Below are 25,222 nucleotides of genomic sequence, written 5' to 3' on the forward strand. Positions count from 1 at the left end.
CCGCTCAGTCCTTGCCTGGTGTTCCACACAGAGAGCAAAACATCCCTGAACACCCACAAACACGGCCTCTGACAGGAGGCATCAGTCATCTGTACACCAAAGCTCTGTTAAGCAATGAAAGAGTTACAAGACAAGGGCTGAAATCTTTATTTAATGGCATTTCTCTGCAAAAGAACTCATTTACTTGATGCCCCTGGTATTCACTGCTGCATAACAACTTGGTAATTGCATGTCCCACTGCTACCAGAGCACATGAATGTGCTGGTAAACAACCAGCTCAAGTGAGAGAATTCAATATGAAAACTGAAGTTAATTTTATGCACATGGCTTCATGTTTTGGCTATTTCTGAAAGGTAAATTTTCTGCTCTCTGGCCCCAAGGCAGGATCCATTAGTTACCCCATTTCATGTTTATATAGAATCCAGACAGAAAGACACACACTGGCTAAAAGACCAGAGGGAAACAAAACTGATTACCAGCCTTGATAACAGGCAATATGCTACCCCCTAGTTTAAATAGGAGCTTTCTTTTACTCTACAGAAAAGTACTCCCTGAGCAGGCAAATATGTACATACAACTGCGGTGGGGATCCCAAAAACCTGAACTGAGGCCAACACAGAGCACACTGAAAACTCCCATTCCCCTCTGAAAGGCAGCACTGCCTGAAATGCCTCCAGACTCAGGCATCCCACCTGCTGTGGTCACTGTCTGTGCCAAGGACGATCACCTACACCAGAACACCCAGACCACACATTTCAAGGGCCCACTGCAAAGCCCGATAAGCCAAAGGAAAGCTTCATATCAATTTCTGTAGAAGTTGGTCTAAAGAAGGGTTGGACAACAGATACAGTTTAATTAAACTTATCTGAACTTGGCCAGTCAGAAAAAAATTCAACCAGCAGGTCTCAAACCCACTGATATTCTGCAAAGAATTTGTGTCACATACCATTGAATCTCCCTTGGTCCAGCAAATAAAATCTTGTTAAAAATAACACCACCTTGATAATACTTTTCTCCCCACCTAAGCTGTGGTGCCATCAGAATGCCCAATGACAAGAGGAGGGTTGCCCATCCAGTGACAGGGGTCCAGCTCCAATGGAGTGCTTCAAGACAAAGGAGACCAGTGCTTGCACAAAGAAAGACAAAAGTCCTTTATCCCAAAACTTAGTCCTGACGCTGTTTTTGGGACTACCAGGTTTGTCCTATCAATAATTTCTCCAAGACATCTAGGCAGATGTATTTGCAGAAGAGCCCCATGGAATATTTCCTTTGGTTGCTACCAAATAAATCCTGCTCCAGAGTGCATCCTGACCCAACAAAAGGAATCCCAGAGAAGAATCCCAGTGCTGGAGAACATCCCTGGTGTTTTAACAGGCACCAGGGCCCAAGGAAAGCAGTTGCTTCAGCTGCACGGATGTCACACAAGCCTCTGTTTAAATACTGCAAAGTGGTAATCTCCTGCTTTTGCTACTTTGAAACTGAGGAGGCAAAGGAAAATATTTGAATGTGCAGTCCTGAGGTCAGAGCTGAAGTTTGATTTGGGTTGGTTTGGATTAAGGAGAAACGTCCAAGAACAACTCACTGATTTACTTTATTTCAGGACTTGGCACACAGCTTGGACCAAGCTCAAAACCCAATGACACCGTGCCAGAAAATGCTACGGAAAGAGCAGAGATAGGAGACATCTGGACTGTGTTAGAAACTTACAGCCATAAAGTCCTTTAAAAATATTCACTGCTCATGTTGGGACTACTCTTGTTTTTGTTTCAAACAATTCAAATGTTAAAACTGTGTTTCAAATTAAAAGGGAAAAAAAACCCAAACAACACCAACAAAAGCCCAAAGCCTCCCCTCCCCCAAGAAGAGCAAAATAGGCCAATTACAAAAGTAAAAACAAGATTATTTTAATGACCTCAGAAGAAAAATGAACACTCCTGCAGTGAAAGCAGTAATTCCCAATAGCAGTGCATCAATGCTCCTACAGTGAAAGTGATAATTTTCAATATTATTGCATCACTGCAAACTTCTCACGCAAGTAGGACAGCAAATGCATCCTATAAAAACACAGCCTCTCTGATTATTTAATATTTCTGCTTTGACACTGTTTTAGCCTGTCCAAGGCACACTGAAAACAGTGGCATTACCCAAAAATCTTCTTGTGGTCTGGGTTCTGGGATGTAACTGGAAAAAATATTTTACAATGGTCATTTAATTGTTTCCATCTTAATTCCACGTATTTGGCAGCAGTCATGCTGATCACTTCATAGTTCCTTAAATGCAATGTAATCAGTTGTGCACTCCCTTTCCAGGAAGGCCCTTACAAAAATGAATGGAAGGAGATGCATTTGGGAAAAGAAACAGCTATTGTCAGTGTTTGGTAGTAGGAGAAATACAGCACAAATTATTCACAGAGCTTTATCAGAAAGCCAAGTGGTTTTATAAATGGATTTGTCTCCAAAATTCCGATTGATGCTGCCTAATTGATTAAGCCTTGAAATAAATCTCTGAGTGGGAGCAGGCAGGGCTCCCCAGCCCTTTGCCTGGTGGATGGAGGAGCACAGGAGCCCCCACACTGCAGCCCCAACGCCAGGTAAATCAACTATTTTGCTTTTATTCAACACTTTGCTCACCTGCAGCTTTCCCCAAGTGGAGCTGCCTGACAGCAACGCCAGTGAGGTGCTGGGGTCCACAGCACACAATGTGCACTCTCTGCAGAGTCCCTTTTTCCCTTTTCCCTCTCTGAGAATGACTTTTGACAGACCAAGGTCTTTAACAATCCTGAGACCTTTTAAGATCTCACAAAACACGGCTCAGGCTGGCAGAAAAGGAATTTCTCTGCACAGAAATGGCATTTCCCAAAGCTTGTAGCATGTGAAGAATCCATTTTAGCTTAAAAAATAATTCTCCTTAAAAGGCAAGGTAATTCTAGCCTAACCTGTCTTCCAATGCAAGTTCAAGCAGGACAGTTATGAGCAAATAACAAGCAAAACCAGAGTACCAAGAGAACAGTGTGCACAGCTGAATTCAGGACTGTGACCAAAGCTGAGGCCCAACTATTACTCAAGCAGGTTTGAGTGGCAGGTCCTTAAATTATTCTCCAATAGTGAAAACTTCTGGTAAGGGTGGATTTCATCTAAAAACATAGTACCTACCACTTGTCAGGGATACACTTTAATTTTATTTTTTTTTTTAAATCAGCCAACACTTCATTTATTCCATACTCTTGATTATTTTTACCAATTAACAGGACATGGTATCCCATTCTTCCAAGTACATGCCTTGGCAGAGCAAGGACTATTCTGCATTCAGCACTGTGCATCATTTCCGGCAGCCCAGCTCCAGGAATAGAAAAGCAAGGGAAGCAAGACAGGCAGATAAACAAATCACTGGGATACCTGAAAACCCTGGAGATACTGTAGCTATTGTCATTTACACCCAAGCTCCTCTGAGGCATTCTGACAGTGCCAAATGCAGATGAAAGTAAAGAATTAATGGGCTTCTTGGAAGTGAAAAGAATTCACTGAATTATGCTTGTAAGCAAAGCAAACAATTCAGAGACTAAATCCTGCAAAGGATATTTTTGCCCACTGAAAACTGCCCCATTCAGCACAACACACTCTGATGACTGCACCCCATTTGTTCAGTGCTCAATGACACACCTCACTGAAGACTATCAGTTGTGTCATCTGTAAATTCTTTGGTATTTCATGGCTCTGATGTTGCTCCTATCCTTTGTACCAACTTCTAAACTCCCACCAAACCCGTACCACAGCATTTCACATGCAGTACAGGAGACAGAATTGTCAGCTCTCATTCAAAACATTTCATTTCAAAAGACAAAGTACAGGAGCACAGAAAGAACAGGAGTACAGAAAGACCAGAAACAAATACCTGCTAAAGATTTTACTTTAGAGTAACATCTCTGCTACCAATTAACCCCAGCTGTGATGGTCATGCAACAACACCAAGGCAGAAAAGTCCTTCCAACCCAATGGAGTTGGACCAAATACAAAATCATCTTCCCCCATCATCCAACAACAAACAAACCCTTTTTGCTGCAGATAATATTCTTCTCCTACTTCCCCATAATAACTCATAAAGCCAAATCAAGGAGGACAGATGCAGGCCTGAGCTATAAAATCCAGATTTCATTTCCTATCGCTCCCCTCCCCCAGGAGCTCAGGGGTGTTTAGATTCTGGGCTGTGGTTTAAGTCCATCTGTGTTCTTCAAGTATAAACATCTTCATTGAAACCAGACTCATCCTGCACAGCCATTCATTTAGTGAGCTCATCTGTGAGAGACACGGGCTGGCACATTTCTATGACAACCCAAAAAAAAAGAAAAAAAACCCCACCAAAATACCACTAGCTTGGCACAAATTAAACATCTTTTTAAAATCCTATTGTTCCTGAGGCTGCTTTCTTTTCCTCTAGCACCTATAGCTATCTTGGACATGCTGCCCAGAACACCAACCCTCCCCTAAACTGGGCCTCCTTCCATAGGGAAACAGAAGCATTTTGTAAGATTTCCATGTGAGGAGGAATGCTCAAAGAATAAAAGAATCAAAGCAAAGGAAGTACTGTCCTATCAGTTCTCAGCTGAGCTAGACATACATATAAATTCTAAAGACACAGTTCAAAGAAGGACCTAAAAGCCTGTAAAAATGTTTCCACCCCAAAAAATCACCTCTTTAATAATGAGTCCAGTAAGTTTGTTTTGTTTAAATATCTTGCTTTGGGTTAACTCTTGATAAGAAAAATTAGAAGTACCATTTTCTCTCCTGGAAGAACAAGCTTCACCATTTGAAAAATATGCTCTTTTCCCTTGCTGGACCTCAATATGGCTTTTTGCTTTAACACTAAGCCATCCTAGACACAGGCTTCAGCTCAAGCTGCTGATACACTTTCTTAAAGCAAAACTTATTTAGAAGTCCACACACTAAACCAACTCAGTGTCAGAACAATAAAGCAGCACTTTCTCTGATATATGCTGTCATGTAGAATTCATATTGTCTTTATGGTTGTTATTGCATCCCCTCAAATCTCTCACTGGCAGCTTACACAATTCATTAATTGTAAGTAGTCAGGATTGTTTTTACTAGTATGGCACAGACGCCAAATCACTCTCAGTGATTCCCAACAAGAGAGAAAGATGCTATGAGTAAAAACAATGGAATGGGCTCCCAGGATCTAGACATGCCAAGCCACAAATATAATGCCAAAAAAATTATTTCTTTTTTTTTTCTCTCCTTCACTCCACCTTAATTTTTTGAGATTCAGTCTCCGGCTGGACTTTGTTGAGATAGGGAACCTTTTGTGGCTTCTGCTAAGACTCCACCTGTTTGCAACACCTAGAGCTATGTGATCACAGAAATAATAAATTACAGGAATAAAGAGACTGATTTTTCTTTTTTTGGGTCATAGAAACCTCAAGTGCAACTTTGTCTACTATGGTCAATCCTTCCTCTTGGCATCATTCAAGGTTTCCCAGTCACAGATAGACTGTACTCATCAACTCAATGATTTTCATCTCTGCAGTGTTTTGACTTGATCTTTTACTCACAAGTCATCTTGTTTAATTTGCTGCAGACATTTTTCCACACACAATTCAGAGCAGAGATACACTGCCAGGCAAAGTACTGAAATGTTCCCAAAGGCACAGATGAATGAAAACTCAGTGATTAGTGGATATAAAAGGTACCTGGCACAGATGAACAGCACAGCTATCAGGTTATGGCTGTTCATGGTAGGTGTGAGCTCGAGTCATGCAATGAAACCACTGTGAGCTCCTGGTGGAACTGGATGGTAGAGAGACAGAAAGTGTTTAAGTCCAGCCCTAAGGTCTCACTGATACTACCAAAACCCTAGATAGCAGTAGCACAAAATGCCACAGAAATGGGCATTTCCTTTCACTGACCAGCTCTGCTTGGCCAACGATCAAATCAAAAGATATAAGATACAACCTTAAGATTTAAAAATCCAACCAAGATGCAGTACTCTTGATTTTGGCTAATTTCTAGTCAAAAGAAAAGTGCATCCTTTCTTTTTAACAAGTAGCTATGTAAGTGGCAAACTCTATTTTTCTGTGCAGTGTTTGCCATGCCATAAAACTAATGAAAACTCAGTCTGAAGCACAGCCTAAGAGGTCACATGATAAACTATGGTAAATACCACAGGACCCACTCTGTGCTAGCTCTCACCTAAGCCTGCAGTGGGCAAGAGTCAGAAAAACAGGCACGGGGCAAAAAAAAATCAGAAAAACAGATTCTGGGCAAAACCAGAATCACAGTACAGCTGATTCTGTGTGATATCTATCACACACAGCAAGACTAAGTGTAGCACATTCTCTTCTCCAGTTTAAATCTGCAGATGGTGGGCTGCAGTGTTTATGTTCTGCTGCCCACACATGGCATCAGATGTACCCACTGGGAACACATCACTGTCTGCAGGAGACAAGCACCCATCCATTCCAGAACAGACCACACAAAATCATTGTATTTCCAGGTCTCTGCAGGGCTATCCTATGATACACCCTCTCTCTATTAAACATATAAAGATGTGCCCCTGCTGCTGTGGCCAATGCAATGGCTGCAGATGGTGATCAGCTACAAGCAAAAGCCACCCATCCTTCTGCTGCACTGCACTGAATAGGCCAGCAGCTCCCTCCTCATCTCCACTGCTCACATTTCTGGGCACTCAGAAATGCACATTTTTACACAGCTGACTTTGTCCCCACAGCTGATAGGTAATAGGGCAAGAGAAAATTCGAGCTACACAGCAACAGGGCAAATATGATGGACAACACAAACAAACTCCTTCTACAAAGGTCAAGATTTACTGACAACCAGAGAGATCCTGGGTTTTTTCCTACACAGATGAGACTTTCAGTTCCCTGATGAGGAAATGAAGTGATGTGACATTAAGCAGCTCATGAATCTCTTCAATTAATGCATTCTGCACAACGGAGACTTCCAGGGAATTATCTGCAGCCACAGCAGTGCCTCATTCCCATCGCTGCGTCCCTGGGAATGAGTCACTGCAATTCCCACATTCTTGCTGCAGGCAGAGAGCTCAGGACTATTCCCTGCCTTCCTCAGGCAAATGGCTGGACTCAAACACTGAAACTACTTGCACAGAACTTTAATTAAGGTTACCAGATTTTCTGAAACTATGGGGGTATATTTACCACCAGCTCCCCACTCGTCAGGTTGATTAGGGCTCACGCTACAGGAGGTAACATTTCCACCCATCACCTTCAGGTAGCAACTGAATAATGTGCCAAACAATCATGCAAAAGAGGGTAAAGAGGAAAAACAGAGTTCTGAGATAGGTGGAATGCCTTACTGCTTCCCATGATATGATGGGTCAGGAAGATCAGCTTCATCTGCAACTCTTCATTGGCTCTCCCAAGCCACCAAACTCTTTACAGCAATACCATGCCAATTTAAAAGAGATTTTACCAATATTAAACTAGCTTGGAGAATACAGGGACATGACTGTGGCTGGTTTTACACATTTAGGAATATTGCAATTTTAATTAAAAATAAAAAAAAATCCCCAGAAGAGACACAAAATCTGTGTTACAAGTGTTTTCAAAACTGAGAAAGCCTTTGCTGAATACAGCTAGTAGTCTGTGTTTCATGTGATTTGCAAACTAGAAACACTGGAATTTTAGGCCAGGAGGGTGTCATTGACTAATGGGGGTTCTCCCTTCCCTCTAGAGTGTAGGTTTATAGAAGAGTAAAATCATATTCTCCAGGCAAGTTTGTATGAAATGATTTATCTCTAGCCAGCTGCAGTCAGACATCTGCTTGTTTTTATTTCACTACAGAGAGATTCACACCCCCCCTTATCTCCAGAGGCAGCCAAGATTATATCCAATTGTAAAGAGAAACCTCCAGCAATTATCAAAACTAAAATTTAAGCAGTCAAGTAACACAGAGACCACAGAGGCACCTAAGCCCCACCTAAGGCTGCAGAAGTCCTATTTAATGAACATCCATTGACTTTAAGGCAGAGATATCACCTTTGTATCCCGTGGTTTACACACAGATCTGCCCAAATACATTGAGGTATTTCTTTGTTTTGAGAATCCCTCACACATTCCACATGGGATCACACAGACAGTGCTCATGTGGTCAGATAAAGTTTGTGAACCCATGCCTTTATAGCTTTTCCATATTAATCTGCACTCTGGGCATATATCCAATTAAAGCCTCATGTATAGATCACTAGGTTACTAACTGGCTTGCATACTGGGGGGAAGGGAAATAACAAGCTCATGACTGCACAATTTAACAGTGCCTCTGCTTTCACTTTTACATGCACCAGTCTTTTTTAATCTATTCTTCCCATAAATAAAGAGTAATGACGCTTGCTGAAGAGCAGCTCGGGCCCCTGCATGCTGGAACACACAGTAGCTGATGCAGAATGCATTCACATTAATCCTAACTCCAGTGCAAAGCAGACAAGGTCTTTTCACAAACAGGCTACAAAAACAGGAAGCAAAGGGGGGAAACTTCACAGTGTTTGGAAACAGAGAGCATTGTTTGCACACGTTTTTCTTACAATTCCAAAATAACAAAACGGGTAACGTGAAATCTGAGCACAGCAAGAGCCTTAGATCAGACACAAAGGTCTCAAGACAGAAGCACTCTGAAGATCTCCAGGTACAGACTGTACAGCAAGAAGATGCACAGGGTAAGTTTGTTCTCTTATTCCTGCTAAGAAAATCTAACAAGCAGAGACACAACCTCCCGAAGGGCTGACGTTAAACCCAGATAATGCCACACAGCACTGCATCTTTATCTCAATTAAAGTGGGCATGATAAATGAAGAGGCATTAGGAAACACACAAGCCACCAAACGTAAACATTCCCTTCATTTTTCAGCTCTGCTCAAAGGGGAAGGTACAGAGGCTCAGGCCTCACACACTGTGGGCTGGCACAGCCTGTGTGAAGAAGCTGCCCTGGGCACAACATCCCTTGGAGATGAGCCAAAAATGCTCCAGTCACAGGCACACTGCAGCCACCAACCCAGAGAGCACACACATCCATCCAACCCCTACCCCTAAGCTGCTTTAATTCTTTCCTTCCATCACATCCTTCCTTTCCCTCCCTCCTTCAAGCCCACTCAGGCTATGCTAGAGTACCATAGATAATGCAGATAATTAGTGCTGCCTCAATCCCAACCCATCCCAGGTTTAAAACTGACCAACCTACACTCCAGCCCACAGGCACAGGGCATCAGGGACCTGCTCCTGGTTTTGGGTAAGCACCACCAAGGGCTGGGTGGTTTCCCATGCTGTCTGTCTGCACGAGGGAGCAGCCTGATCCACAATCAACTCCCACAACAGATGATATGATTTCACCATATTTAAAGTACATTAGTCAACCCAAGTCACCAGGGACATTTGAAATCACTTACAATAAATCAGGAGATTAATATCAAGGGAGGCAGAGACACCAAAAGAAGCATAACTGGTGTTAGTCAAGAAGCCACTAGAAACAGCACCCAGTGACAATAAATTTTTCACTATAAACACCACAGAAAGAAGACATTGCAGTCTTCAGGGCAAATGCTGGGCTGCAAAGGCAAAGTGGTTACCTGGAAGGGGTATGTCAATATTTAATACCAAAGTGCATGTCTGGTCCTGCACATTTCATTTAATTTCAAGCTTTTCCAGCCTTATTTCCTGTTTCATTCACAGCAATCACAAAAGATTAGTTACCCAACCTTAGGAAATGTGTTTTCATTCAGACAAGACGTTGACCGTGTCTCTACTTTCACCTTCAGTAACAAAGTTGTGCGCCAACACAAGTTTTATGCTTGCTTCAATGTCCACATTATTTGATTGCAAAGCAGATGGGATTTTCACTGCCAAGACTCCACTCCAACCATTTGCTCCTCTGGGAGAGGATGAGCCTGCTCCATGGCTCTGGATGTCAGGCTAATTTTTAGTTAAAAATTTAAAATCTTTCCTCAAAAGTCAGCATTGACAAAAGAAAAGCAAAAATACCAAAACAAACAAGAAAGAAAAAAATTGGAGGATCTGAAAGAAACACAAGGAACAGAGAGAAAAACTAAAGTAATGCTGCATAATTTACACTTGCATAATATCTTTCATCAGTGCTCTTCCCTTCCATACAGGGGCTGCATTTCATACCAAACATGACAGGGAATACTCCTTTAAGCCCTCATTACACAGCTGGAGTGGCTATTCCTTTAGTATGGAATATCTGAAGAATTACCTGTGTTCCTGCACTGAAAGAATAAGCTGAAGCTCCTTTTCAAATTCAATAATTGTGCCACTCTAACCTGTTTACTAAAGGCAGAAGTTTACAGCAATTGCATAGATTGTCTTCTGGTTTAAACGATGACTGAATGACATCTGTGACATGATGTTGTTTTCTCTTCCTCCAGACACCCAAATAAACCTCTCTGTTCCACGTTCCTGTGGATAAGGAACACAACTGCTCCATGGAACATGATTAATCTTCCACAAGGAATCAACAGGTACCCAAACTACAGGCATGCATTTCACTGCTGAGCAGCAAGACAAGGACACAGCCAGACCTCATTCCACACGGTCCATGGAAGGAGATGGAAATCTCTGCTGAGAAAGTAAATGCTGTTCTTCAAGAACCACTGGGCCTTTCACAGTTTCGTTCCCCTCCTCCCACCTCTTTCTCAGAGCCAGGTTACTGAGCAAAGTGCTCAGATGACACAACAGCAGAGCCATCCCCAGAGCCTTTGGAGGCAGGCAGGCTCACGCTCCCATCAGCGACACCCAGAAACCTCTCAATGTGCAAGCACCCCTGGGAGCTGCAGCAGCAAACACCACTCACATCCCCAGCCACAACTACTGCAGGGCCACCAGGAAAAAACAGCTGAAGAACTGCATCATCTCACACAGATCCTCTATTTAAGAGTCCACACAAAGTTCTACTTTCAGTTTCCTACCTTCTTACAGCTCATGCTGTACCAGAGAGAAACACGGTGTTTTAAGATGCCTCTGCAGTCATAATCTTCTCAAGGGATTCCTAAATTTATGAGCTCAACATCAAGAAGTCTGTATAGTAAATCCAAGGTTTGAGAAGGGAGAGAGAACTGCCAATCTTTCCACAAAGAGGAATCACAGCATCCTGCTTTTCTTTAACAATTCTGCAAGCTCATTCTCATCCTGAACATTTCAGTGCAGTCAAGGTTTCCCTGACTTCCTCTTTATTTCTGAATTCAGTCTTAACAGCCTCTGTAGCAGGAGCAAAGTGGTAGGCTGTCAGAAGTGACTATTAGGAGAACACACAAAGCACACATGCTGCAGAAAGCAGAGACTTGCACTGATTGGCACCTGGCTCCCTGGCAGGTATTTTCTGTGCAGGAAGATTGAAGGGTAGCGAGAAGAGCGCGACACTCTGGGCCACGTTCTGCTGTCACTCACTCTCCCACGCTTCCACTCATTTTTAATGACATTTACAACCATTAACAAAATTAATAGCCATCAAAATCAGGAGGGAAGATGCAGCCTAGCAGACAAAGGAAAGGAAAATCATTTCTGCTCCAGCTCCCACCAGTGATTTATCAGGAGTATTAGGGCAAGGCACTGCTGGTCCTTGGTGTCCAACCTGAGGGGCCTCCAGAGTGAACCACAGATGCACACACCAACTAAGAAACTGCAAAGTAAACATGAACTAACAGTGGCAAACATGTCAGATCTACATTTATTTCTTTGTTTTCCCCACATACAAAAACACTGACCATAAAGCACTTGGAGATGGTTGAAACCCAAAGATTACTAGAATGAAGATATACTGTCATCCAAAGACCATTTTCTCCCTGTTTCAAAGGCCAAAAATAATCCTCCTTCTTTTTTGTTCACAGGTCAAACACACATTCGTATTTATGAAAATAACCAACACACCCTTAGTATTTTGATTAAAAAGTTAGAATCTGCTTGGCAAGTTTCAAAATCTCTTTTTTTTAAAGCAGTCTCTACTGGTAATAATGCCCCTCCCTAGAAATGGATAACAAAGTCATTCAGTTTTATTCCAGACAGCAAAACCAGACTGCTCACAATACTCACTAGTTTTATTACAACAGCAAACAAGAAACTCTGGTGGTACAACAGAATCCCACTACAGCAGGAACCAGCCATGGTAAGAGACACCTGCCAATCCCAAACACTTATATTCAAATAGTCAAAACAAACAGCCAAAACACTGGGAAGAAACAAAAAAAGCAATATCACAGCTTCACCATTGAGAAATACCTGCTCAGTATTGTTTGAAATGTACTGCAGGGAACACACCATGGGGTATCTTTAGGGGAAAAAAAAGGTGTTCTTTTAAAAATTGTCAGAACTGTCTCACTGCAAATGCAATTACCTAATGTTGCTCAGTTGATGTTAATTGTCCCTACATAAATCAAAAATGAGGCCACTTTTTTGTTTTCACAATTCTTGCCTTACCTTTAGGTTTACATCATCAGAAATCTCATCCATAAAATATGCATGGACATTCACACACTTCAAAAGACGTAGAACTTATTTCTAAGAAAAAAATGCTATCTCTGATTCTGATCTGCTGATACAGTTTCTCTTTAGGTCTAAGAAAGACATTATGCAAAATATAAATGTAAAATAATTGTATTTGGGAATACAATGATGTATTCTGAACAAAGCTCTCTGATTCAGCTTCATCTCAGCTTTCTTCTAAGGCAACACTTACTGTACCTCATGTGGCATCTTTGAAAACAAAATCTTACAAAACCTAAATCCATTTCTGTGTGCTAATAAGGTTTGAGCTTTAAATTTTTCAAAAGGAGAAAAGTATTTCATTTTATTTAGCCTTTCTTTAAGCACTAGAAACCCAACAAAGAAAAGTTCTTTAGTGACAATGCCAAGCATTCAACATTCCCATTCTTAATATCAAGAAATTAGTGATCTGGAGTTTAAGAAGCATTAGATAACCATTTTTCAGTCATCTTTTCTGAAGTCCTGGTAATTACTCTTTTAATCAATGAAAGCAATTATTCCTTTAAAATTTTTCTTCCATTGAGAAAATCACGCAATCCTTCAGGCACAGGAATAAAACTTTAGGGAAGCTGCAGCATACTTTGAATAGTGCAAGAACTCTTACCCCTGAAACAAGCTGATATTCTGGGCAGACATGGGAGAGCCTGGCTCCATTTTAAACCTCTCACTTTGCCACGGCCTCAGAAGTGAAAATGGCCACAGGTGCAAATATCCAGCAGGTAACAGCAGAGGCAGCAGCACCATCTTCCTACCCCTTCCAGGAACTGGGAGCAGCTGCTCCTGCAGAGGATCCACCCTCCTGCAAACTCCAACCACAACCACAGACCACAGCAGCACTTCAGCAAAGTTTGAGACCAAATGGGGGAAAAGAGAGCTACTTGCAGCAAGCAGCATTTTTCCCTTAATAAAACTCTATTGTCTGAGGAAGGGAGACAGGACAGAGCTGGCACAGAGCAGCAGTGATGGCTGGAGGATTCTGAGTGATGTTTTCCCCATAGATGAATGTCACAAATTCAGTTTCCACCAGGACAGCATTGGCATAAAATGGGTGACAGAGCAACAGCTTCTACACCAGTTCTAACCAGGAATAAAGAGGGAATTTTCCAGCAACCCTCTGGCTCATGGCAGAGCCATTCCAGCCACTGCAGGTCACTCAGCACCCTGAGATCTGCCAAGCAGGGGGAGAAAATGGGGCTCTGAGAGCTGGACAAGGCTGAGAGGAGAGTCAGCCATGCCCCCAGCCAGCAGCCAAGAGTGAGCTGCACCGTGATCCCTCCCTGAACCTTCCTGGCTCTCTGAACAGCACATCCTGCCATTCACAGCACAGGCAATGAATGGTAATCCCTCTCCTCAAATTACCCTCCTGATTTCAGCAGAGCGAGACCAAGAATGTACGTGACTGAGTGTACTTCCAGTTCAGATTTAAGTAATTGCAACTTGACGAGTTTCTTAAGCTCAGTTAGTAATGGCACACATCTAGCAGAAGCGCTCAAATCCAGAAAAAACATATGCCTTTTTATTAAGTTTCTCAAAAAAGGAAAAATACTTAATGTTATTTAAAAGCTTACTAAAAACTCAGATTAAAGTAGAAGAACACAGCGTTCACCATACCCTCATGGCCTGGACACCTGGCAGGTTACCTGCTTGTACTTCCCATTCTATTGGCCCTGTCCCATCAGTCATGGGACAGCCCAAGGGGCAAAGTCAACAAATCACTTTAAGTACTGGAAATGGCAGCACTGGTAACACCACAAATCCTGGAACATGAGTCCCCCTCTTCCAAAACCTAGAGAGTATTGTTAAATGCTCCTGATTTTTAAGCCTATGAAGTAAAGGCCTTTAAACTTAGCATCTGGTTCTGACTTCGTGTTTTCCTCCACAACCACAAGAGCTAAAACTTCATTCACCACTGACGTGATCAGTTATAACGCATGCTTTTCAATTGTCTTTTCCCTTTCCTGGTGTTGTCCCTGCATTCTTACATATTGTGCAAAACAGGAAAATTTTACGCAATGATTTAATAATACATTTTTTTTGGCACAGATTCCAGCCTGCCATGTTTCCCGCTCTCTTCTTCCTCAGCAGTCTGGCGGGCTGTGCACTGAAACACATCACCTGCCTGATCCAGTGAAAAGGCAGACAACAAACCTGCAAAAGGTTCAGACAGAGAGAACGCTCCCCAGCCAGCTCACAGAGATTTTTCTCAACCTGACCCTGCAAACTGTTAAGCATTTACCAAGGATGGATTGACAGGGTATGGCACAGATGGAGAAATGAACGGCACAGGCCAGGGCTGACTCAGCCAGCGCTGCTGCCAATGACACTGCATTGGCAGACGGTGCAAAAAAAGTTATTTTATTGAGTGCACATACATGCACAAGCTCTCTGGATGGATTATACATGCTGAAGTATCAATCATCTTCCAACACCTGGCTGTTTGTGGAATCAAGCACTATGTTACCTGAGAACACACAGAACCAAAATGATGCAACTAGCACTGCTCAAAACACCGATAGACAAGCCACAATCTACCCAGGCAAGCCACAATCTAATTACTTCTAAAGACTCCAAAAGGCTTGAACTATTTGAGGTAGGTCTCTTTTCTCATAAATCCTATATGAGGAGATGACTAAAACCCTATTAGGTTAGCCATACTTATTAACATAGAAGGATATTGTATCATGTTAAACTCATCTGTTACCTAGGAACTTCAAAAGTATCAACAAATTATATGCAATAAATTGAACAGTTCCCCAACAATCACTCCTTTCTATGTACTAAATCTAACAGCTTTTTCCTCCAAAAGGCCCCTCAGTGCACACAGTCCTGTGAATGATTTTGGTGAGACCTTCAGCCTGTTCTCCCACAGCTGCTAACAAAGCAAACCCAACCTTGCACACTGGAACATCGATGCAGATGGGACTCAACCTCTCACCTCTGAAAACCAAACATTCTTGTTGAGCTTCACAGAACCGTGAAGTGGTTTGGGCTGGAAGGGACCTTTAAGGATGCCCTTGTTCCATGCCCTGCCACGGGCAGGGACAATTTCCACAAGTCCAGGTTGTCCCAAGCCCTGTCCAAGCCGGCCTTGCACACTGCCAGGGACACAGGGGCACCCCAGCCTCTCTGGGCAGCACATCCCTTCCTAGGAGGGCTTCACCCCACCGTGGAGGATCCAGCAGACTCCTCCCATCACTACTATAACCACAGTTATAATGTTCCACTACCAAAAAATATACAATATTATTCAGAGCTCCAGAAAGGCCCAGCCCTGTGAGGGATGTGAGCTCCTGCAGGCCCTGCTTTGCTGCAGGATCAGGTCCCAGTGAGGAGCAGAGGCAATTTAGAGCCTCTCCCATGGGGACTATTACCACCACCTAGTTACTAGCACCACAGCTTTACTCCCCAGCCAAAAGGAAAAATGAGGCACAAGTATTTCTGAGTATCCTTTTTATTTATGTTCCTGAACATGTAAAATTTACTGGCTGGGTGCTAACACTAATAGCCCTGAGAGCTCTCACTCTGTCAATGAATATAGCTTCTGTTTTCATATTTTATATATGCTCTGTGACACATAAACACATACCTTAACACTACTGACTTATAAATATGCTTTTTAACCACTGCAGGAACTACATATGCAAAGGTATGTTTGATAGGCATTAAACAACTTTAAAGAAATATCATTTTAGGTTTTCATATGTCGAACTGCTAACTAATACAGCATAAAATAAGTTTGTCACAGCAAAGCAATATTCCATTAAATCACTAGGTCTTCAGAAAAATTTGGGGTTTGTTAAATGCAGGCACATGCCTGCCTTCACTTGTGAAAGAGAATCTCAATTTCATCAGTACAGATAACATGGAGCAATTTGTTCTCAATTTGCAGAGAATTCTAAATTGTCATGGCTTTTATGCAAATTATGGCACTCAGTGCTCTTTCTGATACACCTGAGCCAAATACCTGGGAGACAGCAGCAACCCAGAACAAGCAAATATATGTACACCCAAAACGTATAGCCACCACTTCTCATGAAATGAAAGGCATCATCTGCAACAGTAAACCATAAAAAATATTCAACATAAATATTAATTTATCCTTCGATTATTACAACAAATTAAAAAAATCTAAAATTTGTTATTTATACATATTATTTATACATGCAATGATGGCAGACACACCAATCTGGTCACATTTGCAGAGCCTCATCAATAGTGCAGGACTTGAAGACAGCACTTGGTTTACTGAATTGTTTATCATTATTATTATAAATTCATATTAATTCTACTTGCAATCTGGATAATACCACAATATTCCTTTTTCAGGAAAGCTTTAAAAAATTTTTCTTGTGAGATTGTTTTGAAACTTTTGAGCTCTGCATAATACTTCCCACTTGAGCTAATTGTTTTTAAAGGGAAATTTAATTTTTAAAAGTGTGTTTTTCTAACTAATGGGAATCTGTGCTAAAGTAAACAATGAGTCCAGCTTGATAGGAATTTTTGCTCTATCTTTACCAAAATAAGGAAGGAAAGACATGTAATAGCATGCTGAAACAAATGCAGTAGCAGAATTGTTGAATTTTAAAAAACAATTAGAAGACAATTTTCTACTCCACTTCTCCTCTTTGAAACAGATCATTCTGCCCTGCCTCATTTAATATTAACTGGGTATGTTCTTGTCTCTAGAAGAAAACACAAATGCAGTTCCCTAATCCACTTACATTCTTGTTTCAAATGCATTTACAATTAGCCAGCCTGTCAATAAACCATTGTCCTCACACATCATGTCTGTACAGCAAAATGTTTAAAAGAAACTCAAGTCTTTTCAGGATTGCCACCAGCTTTGAACAAAACATTTACATTACACCCAACCCACCTGCCAAGGCAAAACCGAGAAATGTGAAATGGGCAAGAAAAGCCAAAGTTTCCACCTCCTTGAGGGATATTAATGAGTAACCTCATGGTTTCAATAAAGCCTTATCTTCCCAGATGGGAATTAGAGAGGTCATCCCTAGGCAGAGACAATGAATCACGTATTTATTCTTCCCTTGTCTGCTGCACATACATGTGTATCACAAGTCCTGCCTGCAGCCCAGGACTTTAAAACTCACTGCCCTCAACATCCACAACCCACCGGTGCGAGAGAAAGAATGAAAGGGACATGAAAGAGACACAACAGTCATGACACCTATGTTTAAACTACTGAAAATCAAATTGTACATTTCTCCTGAAGAAAAGGTTACTCCTGACCCCACCCTGCCCCTCCCAAAAGAGAAAAAAAGTAAGAAATATTACATTTCACTTTGTTTCTGTATTTGTTTTTACTATCACTGCCCCTCAAGCTGTGCAAGGACAGATCTCACTGGTGAAAAAAAAAAAATTAGTAAGGGTGCTACACTTGAGTTTGGTAGGTGTTTATAAAATAAACATTATTCCTCCCATGGGGGAGAAAGTCAAATTCATCCCCAGGCAAGCTGCTGTCTGACAAACAAAGTTTTTAAGTGTCAAAATTTCCTACTGGGACTTTAGCATTTACAGTAACAAAACATAACAGAAAAGAAGCTACAGATCTGTATTCACTTTCTCCAAAAAACCTTTAACCAGAATGAAACCCTGGACATGATGCGAGTGAAACTGTAATGGTGACACTGTGCTATATTTAAGCAATTCTTTGAGAAATGAAAACATGACACAAACAACGGAAACACACACACATCAGATGAAGTCCTAACACCTACAGTTATGGGACTGCCCACAATTAATACCTTTCTGCATTTGTTAACTGGGTGTATATGCCAATTCAGAATACACTTATTTTATTATCATTATTTTATTAACACGGACTTATTATAATTGAAACAGTCACTTGTCATCATGTCAAAAAATGCACTTTATAGAGAACATTATTTTTTTCCAGTCACTTTTGCTAAAGTAAGATGGCCTAACAGTTGCATTCTTGCATAGCACTTTTGCTACCAAAAACTATCTTGTCAGCACAAAAATTGTAGCTAAATAAACAATAAAACTGGTTATCTCTCAAAAAAAAGTAGGTTGAGTCTCATTATTCAGACTTATATATATGGGCACATACCATGTCTATTCATGGAATAAACTGTAGATGAATAATCCATACACAAACTAATGCTAACTTCTATATTGCAGCCCAGGGACTGACAAGTAAGAGCTTGTGGGGAGAATTTAATTCTAATGTATGTTTCAAGTGACAATAAAAAGGACATAAAAGTGCCTAGAATCAACAAATAACTTATCCTCTGTACTCAGGGACGTAATTTGCCAGATCTGGATTTAGCTGTCATTACAACTTTTGCTTTCAAATGCAAAACAAAGTGATGTTATTTTCCTGTTCAATTTTATTCGTGTTATACAGAATGCAGTAAAACTCGTCATGCCAGAGGATTTGCAAAGGGATGATGTGAAGGTTAATTACTGGCTGCTCATAAAGCATCCTGCCTGTCGAAAGCCCCATGTGTAAAAATGACCTTGTTATCAAAGCTGTTGAGTGCTCCCAACGGCCACTCTCAATGGGCAGAATGGATATTTTTCTGCAGCTCTTGAAAACCAAATTAGTTGCATTCAAATATCTACCTCCAGTTTGAGGAGGTTTTGGCACTGTGCCTATACCCCATTTCTGTAGGGGGTGGGTGTTAAACTACCAGAGATTTTGCTTAAATCATGCATTTCCAGCTCGAAATGAAAAAGATTAAATGTAGGTGTATCACAGAACCAAGGTCTGAAAGATACCTGCTAAACCTACCCACATAGTCAGGCAACAAGTGAATGCAGATCTTATCCTTGTGCCCTAATTACCCCCTGGAAACCAAAGACACTACTTGAAACAATAAAGCACAGGTATTTCTGTGATCAACCCTATTTGTAGGGTGAGTTAGCACTGGGAAAAAATGATAAGGCACAAGACCAAGCACGAAGAACACTGCTCAACAAAATGGAGCCTGCAATGCTACGCACAATGCTTTGGTATCTTCTTGCTATTTATACACATAAAATAATTAGGAATGAGAACACCTCAACATTAATTAAAGCACAGCCCCACAGGACTTCAGAAATCTTTTCAGAGATGGTTTCTCTGGTGACAGCTTTGCCAGCGAGCAGAGTTTGACGTGTCCTGTAAAAACACAACTTCATGCCTGGTATTGCCACATTGCAGAGAACAACATCTGAAGCGTGATCATGCCTCTCTCTACCCCTATCCTCCTCCTCGGCTTGGAAATAATCAGCTATGGATACTGCCAGGAAAATGCCTCATCTCCACTAATATTCAACTCCCCCTCCACAATGATGGTATCTCAACACAATGAAGAACTGCAAAAACTCCTCGTGCTTGTGTCTCTCAGGAGCTTTCTCCAACAGCGCTCGACCAAATCTCACTGCTCCCTTTAAGCAGCAGTTCTATCAAAGAAAGAAAATATTCCCTTTGAAACATCCTCGAGAGCCCGGTGGAAAGAGCAAGCAGAGATGTCATTGTGGCACAAAGGAGAGCTCTGTGAGAACAGGCAGCTGGCCTACCTGAAGGTTAAAGTAGCTCCCACTGAAAACCTGCTCTGAATACTTCAGAGCAGAGCATGATGCAGAAGAGACATTTACACACACTCTGTCTGTGTACCAAGGTGTGAAAAAACCCAACCTCCGAGCACAGCACAGGCTGGATGAAATCCATTGAAATTCACCATTAACAAAAATCTACACAAAAGCCAATCCACTCTCTCGTATCAGTGCCCTATAGGAAGGCCAGAATGAAGCCATTGAGAAAAATGAGACATTTACATATAAATCAAAAAAAGACAGAATCCAAGTGCCGGCTGATTAAAGATCAGTGTAAAATATATTTTGCTAATCGCTTATTAGATAAAATCTGTGTAATCACTCTATATACTCCACAAATATTCAAATACCATTGGCCATTAAATTTTAAGTCGGATATGAAAATATAAATCATATTTTTCAAGACTGTATCCGTCTATAGTACATCTTCTGTAAGGCTGATATCACCACCTCGCATTTTTTTCTCTTGCATCATTTTCCAGCAGGAAGAAAAACCCTGAAGGAATCTCCATATTTTCCAATCACATTGCCTGTATCCGGGCAGGTTATGTGACCGCCAAAGCAGAGCCCCCAGAGCAGGCCTGAACCACAGCAAAGTCCGCGCACAACCCGAGCCTCGGCTCTCGAATTTAAAGCATCCTCCACCTCCCTCACCTCTAACTTGGCCAAGGTGCCAGCAGGTATCTGCCCACTTTGGTTTCGGATACAAAGGGCTCGGAATGGTGACTGTATGTCGGGGTCGTGTTGAGAGGGAAGGAATTTTTTTTTTCAATAAAGCAAAAAAAAAAATTCAACAACAATAATAACAGCAATAGTAGCCTTGCTCTGAAAATAATAACAAAAAAAACCCCAACACCGAAACTGCAAAAATAAACATCCACAGGCTTACGAACAAGGAGAAAAAAAAAATCCTTTCAGGATTTTTGCCGGCATTCCGGAACCCAGTGGGGCCGATCCCCCCCTCGCCCACCGGCGGTTCCAGCCCGGCCCGGCCGCCCGGGGACTGAGGGCTCGGGCATCCCCCGGGCCCCGCGGATGCCCCGCGGCGGGGCCGCCGGAGCCGGGCGGGCTCTTACCGTGGCCGAGGCGACGCTGTTGTCCGCCAGGGTCAAGTGGTGCGGCTCCCACCGCCGCAGGAACTTGGAGGTGAGGATCTTGCTGAGAAACGTCCGGGGGTGCCGGATGACACACACCTGGATGTCCCCCTCCTGCAGCAGCTTGTACCTCATGCCGTTGCAGTGGAGCAGGGCTCTCCGGCACGGCGCGGCACCCATTTTATTCCCCTCGGGAGCGGACATCTCGCCCAGCAGCGGCTTGCTCTCCTCGGGCTGCCTGCGGTCGCTGCCCCCGCCGGAGCCGCCGGTGCGATCCATGGCAGCCCCGCGGGCCGGGTCGGGGGTGGCGCTCGGCCGCCCGCGGGGAACGGTCGCTACGGCGGGTAGAGACGGGTACGACCAAAGAAAATAAAATTCAAAATAAAAACTATAACCAAAAAAAAAAATCCAACCCCACGCGGTAGATGGAAAAAAAAAATGCACGCTGAAGAAAAAAAAATAAAAACAAAACAACAAAATCTGTCGGGGAAGATGGGGGTAGGGACTGAGCCGCACCGAGGCGAGAAGGGGGAAAGGGAAGCGATAAAATCCTTATTCAAACTTCCCAATCCGCCCCCGGCGGGTCACAGCGCCGCGTCCATGCTGCCGGGCGGGCGCCGGCCGAGCGGAGGGTCGGCTCCCGCGGGGGCGGCGGACAAAAGCCGGCGGTGGTGGCGGCGGTGGCGGCGCGGGGGGCTCCTGACGGCGGCGGCGGTGGCAGCGGCGATGGGAGCTGCGGGGCGTCCGGCAGCGGCTCCTTCCTTTCCCCCGGGGCGTGTGCGCGGGAGCGTGCGGCGGCGCGCGTGCATGTATGTATGTATGTGTGTGTGTGTGTGTGTGTGCGCGCCCGTGGGAGCGGGTGTGAGTGAGTGTGAGCGTGCCTGCCTCTGTGTGTGCGTGTCTGTGTGTGCGGGTCCCCACGCGCGCCGCCGCCGCCGCGGCAGGAGGAGGAGGAGGAGGAGGCGGCGGGAGCGGCGGGCGCTGCCGACACAGCCCCTCTGCCGGAGCGGCTCCGCGCGCCGCGATTGGCCCCGCCGCCGTCACGTGCCGCCCTGCCTGACGTCAATGGCCGCGGAGCCGCTCCGGGCAGCGGCGGCCGCGGGAGGTGCGCGGGAAGCGCCGCGCCCCTCACGGAGCCGCGGGATCGTTCGGGCTGGAAAAGACCTCTGAGATCATCGGCTCCGACCTGCGAGCGAACGCCGCCTCGTCAGCCCCACCGCGGCACCGAGTGCCGTGTCCTGTCTTTTCCTTGAACACCTCCAGGGACGGTGGTGCCAGCAGCTCCCTGGGCAGCCCGTTCCGATGCCCAGTCACCCTTTTTGTGAAGAAATCCCTCCTGAGGTCCAAGCTAAACCTCGCCTAGCGCGGGGCATGAGGCTGGGCAGGGCTGGAGATGTGCGGGCACCCCAGGCCCCTCCATCCTGAGGGGAAGCCCCGGTGGAAGCTGCGGGAAGGGGGAGACTCTGCGGTTCGTGTCCCTTTCCCGCAGGCAGGAGCCGGGCAGGGCGCAGGGGTTGTCTCCACCTCTCCTTGAGGGTGACAAATCATCGCAGGGTGAGTTTTGAGCATCCTCACTCCAGCGTTAAGCTCTTGTACAACCCCTGCAGAGAACGGCCAAGGAAGCCCGTGCCAGGCTGCTGGCAGTGACATTCCCTTTCCTCTGCCTTTGTGGGGAAACTGGGAACGGCTGCGTTCCCCAGTGCAGCAGCCCTGGGAAGCCCGGGGAGAGCAGCACCTTCTCTGTGCTGAGCGGGTGTGGAGTGTCCTCTGATCATCGGCAAAGCAGCACAATCCTATATTCAAAAAGAAAAAAAAAGGCACTGAAAAAATCAACTCCCTTCTAAGCCCTCTAAACGGCTTAACAGCTGAGGGTTGCTGTGTGCAATATGGATGCTGTGCCCAGAGAAATGATACCATCGGTTCTTGCTTTTTTTCTCAGTGGTAGAACTCAGATCTTGTTTCCAATATCCTCATTTGCACAACCAGGTTGGGACCAATTAAAAAAAATACATTTTATCTAACACATGGAGATGCCATTGAACTGCAGGACCCCTCACAATGAGTATTACCAAGGTCCAGAACATAGAAGGAATTTACAGGGCTGTTTTAGATCGTGCTTACAACATATTCAGAGAAAGTATAAACCTTTATACTTGAAATACTGAAAAGCATAAGCTCACTTCTGACTGAGGGAGGTTGAGAGAGGGTTTGTTCTGCAGTGAGACGATTTTTCCAGTGTGTGTGTGCCCTGACTTTGTGTCTAGTGGCATGTCCCCGTGCAATAGCTCTCAGATAGGTCACCATGCCAAGAGAGGTGCCAGCAGTTGCGGGCAGTGTCACCAGCCCACCCCAGAGAAAACTCTTTCATCTGATCCATTTGCATCACGAGTCACACACGGATTATCTGTTGGACAGGCAAGCTGCTACTGGAAGGGCTTGGGAGCCTTTGCCATAAAACCTTTTGTAGTGGCTGCTGTCAAAGACAATGCATGACTGGCTGGACCACAATTACAGCGAGTGTGTCCATCACGTGTGTTGTTACAGCGCTGTTCTGTTGAAATAGGCTTGCATCTAACAGGAGAATTGCTGCCTAAACACTTTCAGAAAGGAAGGTTTTTTAACCTATCAATTACTAGCAAATTTGAGGGAGGCTTTTGTTGCATGTCAGCATCAAAATTATTTATAAAAAGCAAGGAAGTATCCAGAGTACTCCCAAGTACCAGTTGATAAAACAATGCAGAATTATGCAACTTGGCAAAGGTTAGAAGAAAGCTACTCATTTAATGGCATAAATAATACAACCAACAGGAAGACAAAAATCTCTTTTATAGAGGTTCAAATTATCAGTATCTCATAGTCCTGGTAACCACCTACCTCCTGAACTTAAACAAAGTGACTGGTCATTGTGCAGCAAACATCACAGGCAGTTCCCACAGAGCTTTGTACACCATATACTGCAAGGGTGAATGACACAGGCATTTACCCTGAAACCAACCCAGATCTACTCATACCTATAAATATGGATGCCATAAAAACCGTAATAAAAAATACTTGCAACCAAAGTAGAAAAGGACAGCTTTGTTTAGATGCAAGTTTTCAGTGCAGGAACTGTCTGTTTCCAGGAGTTCATAGGGTGCCTGGTACAAGGGAGACCTGTTCTTGTTTGACCCCAGGCACTGTTCTGGTACAAATGATAATCATGTTGATAGTAGGACTGTTCTCATCCACTCACCTGCACCAGCACCTCACTCAGAAATAAAACCAGTGGGACTATTCCAGTGAGAGTCTGTGCAAATGAGCCACCTGCTCAAACCACTGCTTTGAATCTACCACAGTTGTCCTCTCTGAGAGCTGCTCAACAACGGGAGGACGTTATGTAAGAGTCTGGTGTCCTTAAGTGAATTTCCTGGCAAATTAGAGCAGTTGTTTTCCACTTGTGTTCCACAGAAAGCAGCGAAAAATAAAGGCTGGTCTGTAGCGATCGACCCACGAGTTACCTGAAAGGATCCAAGTCTGGAAATCCACCATTCCAAAGTGCTGAAACCCAAGTGAGACACTGCAAAAGCCACTCCTAGAAACACCTGGATCTCAAGGACTGAGATCCAAATGGTGTGCATTTGCAGCTCCCCCTGAGTCCCCACTCTCAGGCTGCAGGTGTTCTTCTCTCTGAAGTAAACTCAGCACAGCACGATAAGATCAAGGCACGAAATCTCACATTGCCTGCCAGAACAGGGCAACCCAAAACCCTGTCTAGACAGGTGAAATTGAAACAGGCTGCTGGCTGCCCAGCTCACCAAAATGCACATCAGCCATCCAACCTGCAATAAATAGCCAGTGTGTGACCCAGGGCTGAGCACGTTAAAATTAACACCCTTCCTCATCTCTCCTATCAATTATAGCAAACAGAAGTTGGATCAGTTGCAATCCTGGCTTTTTTGTTCTTCCAGACTTCCTCTTCTGGCTCCATGCAGCACAACAGACATCTCAGGTATACATGCTTGGCAGTATTTCAAGG

General features: G+C 43.7%; 1 protein-coding gene across 1 annotated transcript in view; it reads right to left on the reverse strand.

Annotated features, from left to right (window-relative positions):
• The window catches only part of CMIP (c-Maf inducing protein), a 130,423-nt gene extending 108,246 nt beyond the window's left edge, over positions 1-22,177 (reverse strand). The window contains exon 1 of the mRNA XM_064723244.1: positions 21,190-22,177. Coding sequence (XP_064579314.1) covers positions 21,190-21,486 — 297 coding nt within the window. The 5' untranslated portion in view covers positions 21,487-22,177. The remainder of the gene's footprint in view (positions 1-21,189) is intronic.
• Between the last annotated feature and the right edge of the window lie 3,045 nt (positions 22,178-25,222).

This window comes from Zonotrichia leucophrys, chromosome 11 (assembly GCF_028769735.1).
Source record: "Zonotrichia leucophrys gambelii isolate GWCS_2022_RI chromosome 11, RI_Zleu_2.0, whole genome shotgun sequence".
Lineage (NCBI taxonomy): Eukaryota > Metazoa > Chordata > Aves > Passeriformes > Passerellidae > Zonotrichia > Zonotrichia leucophrys.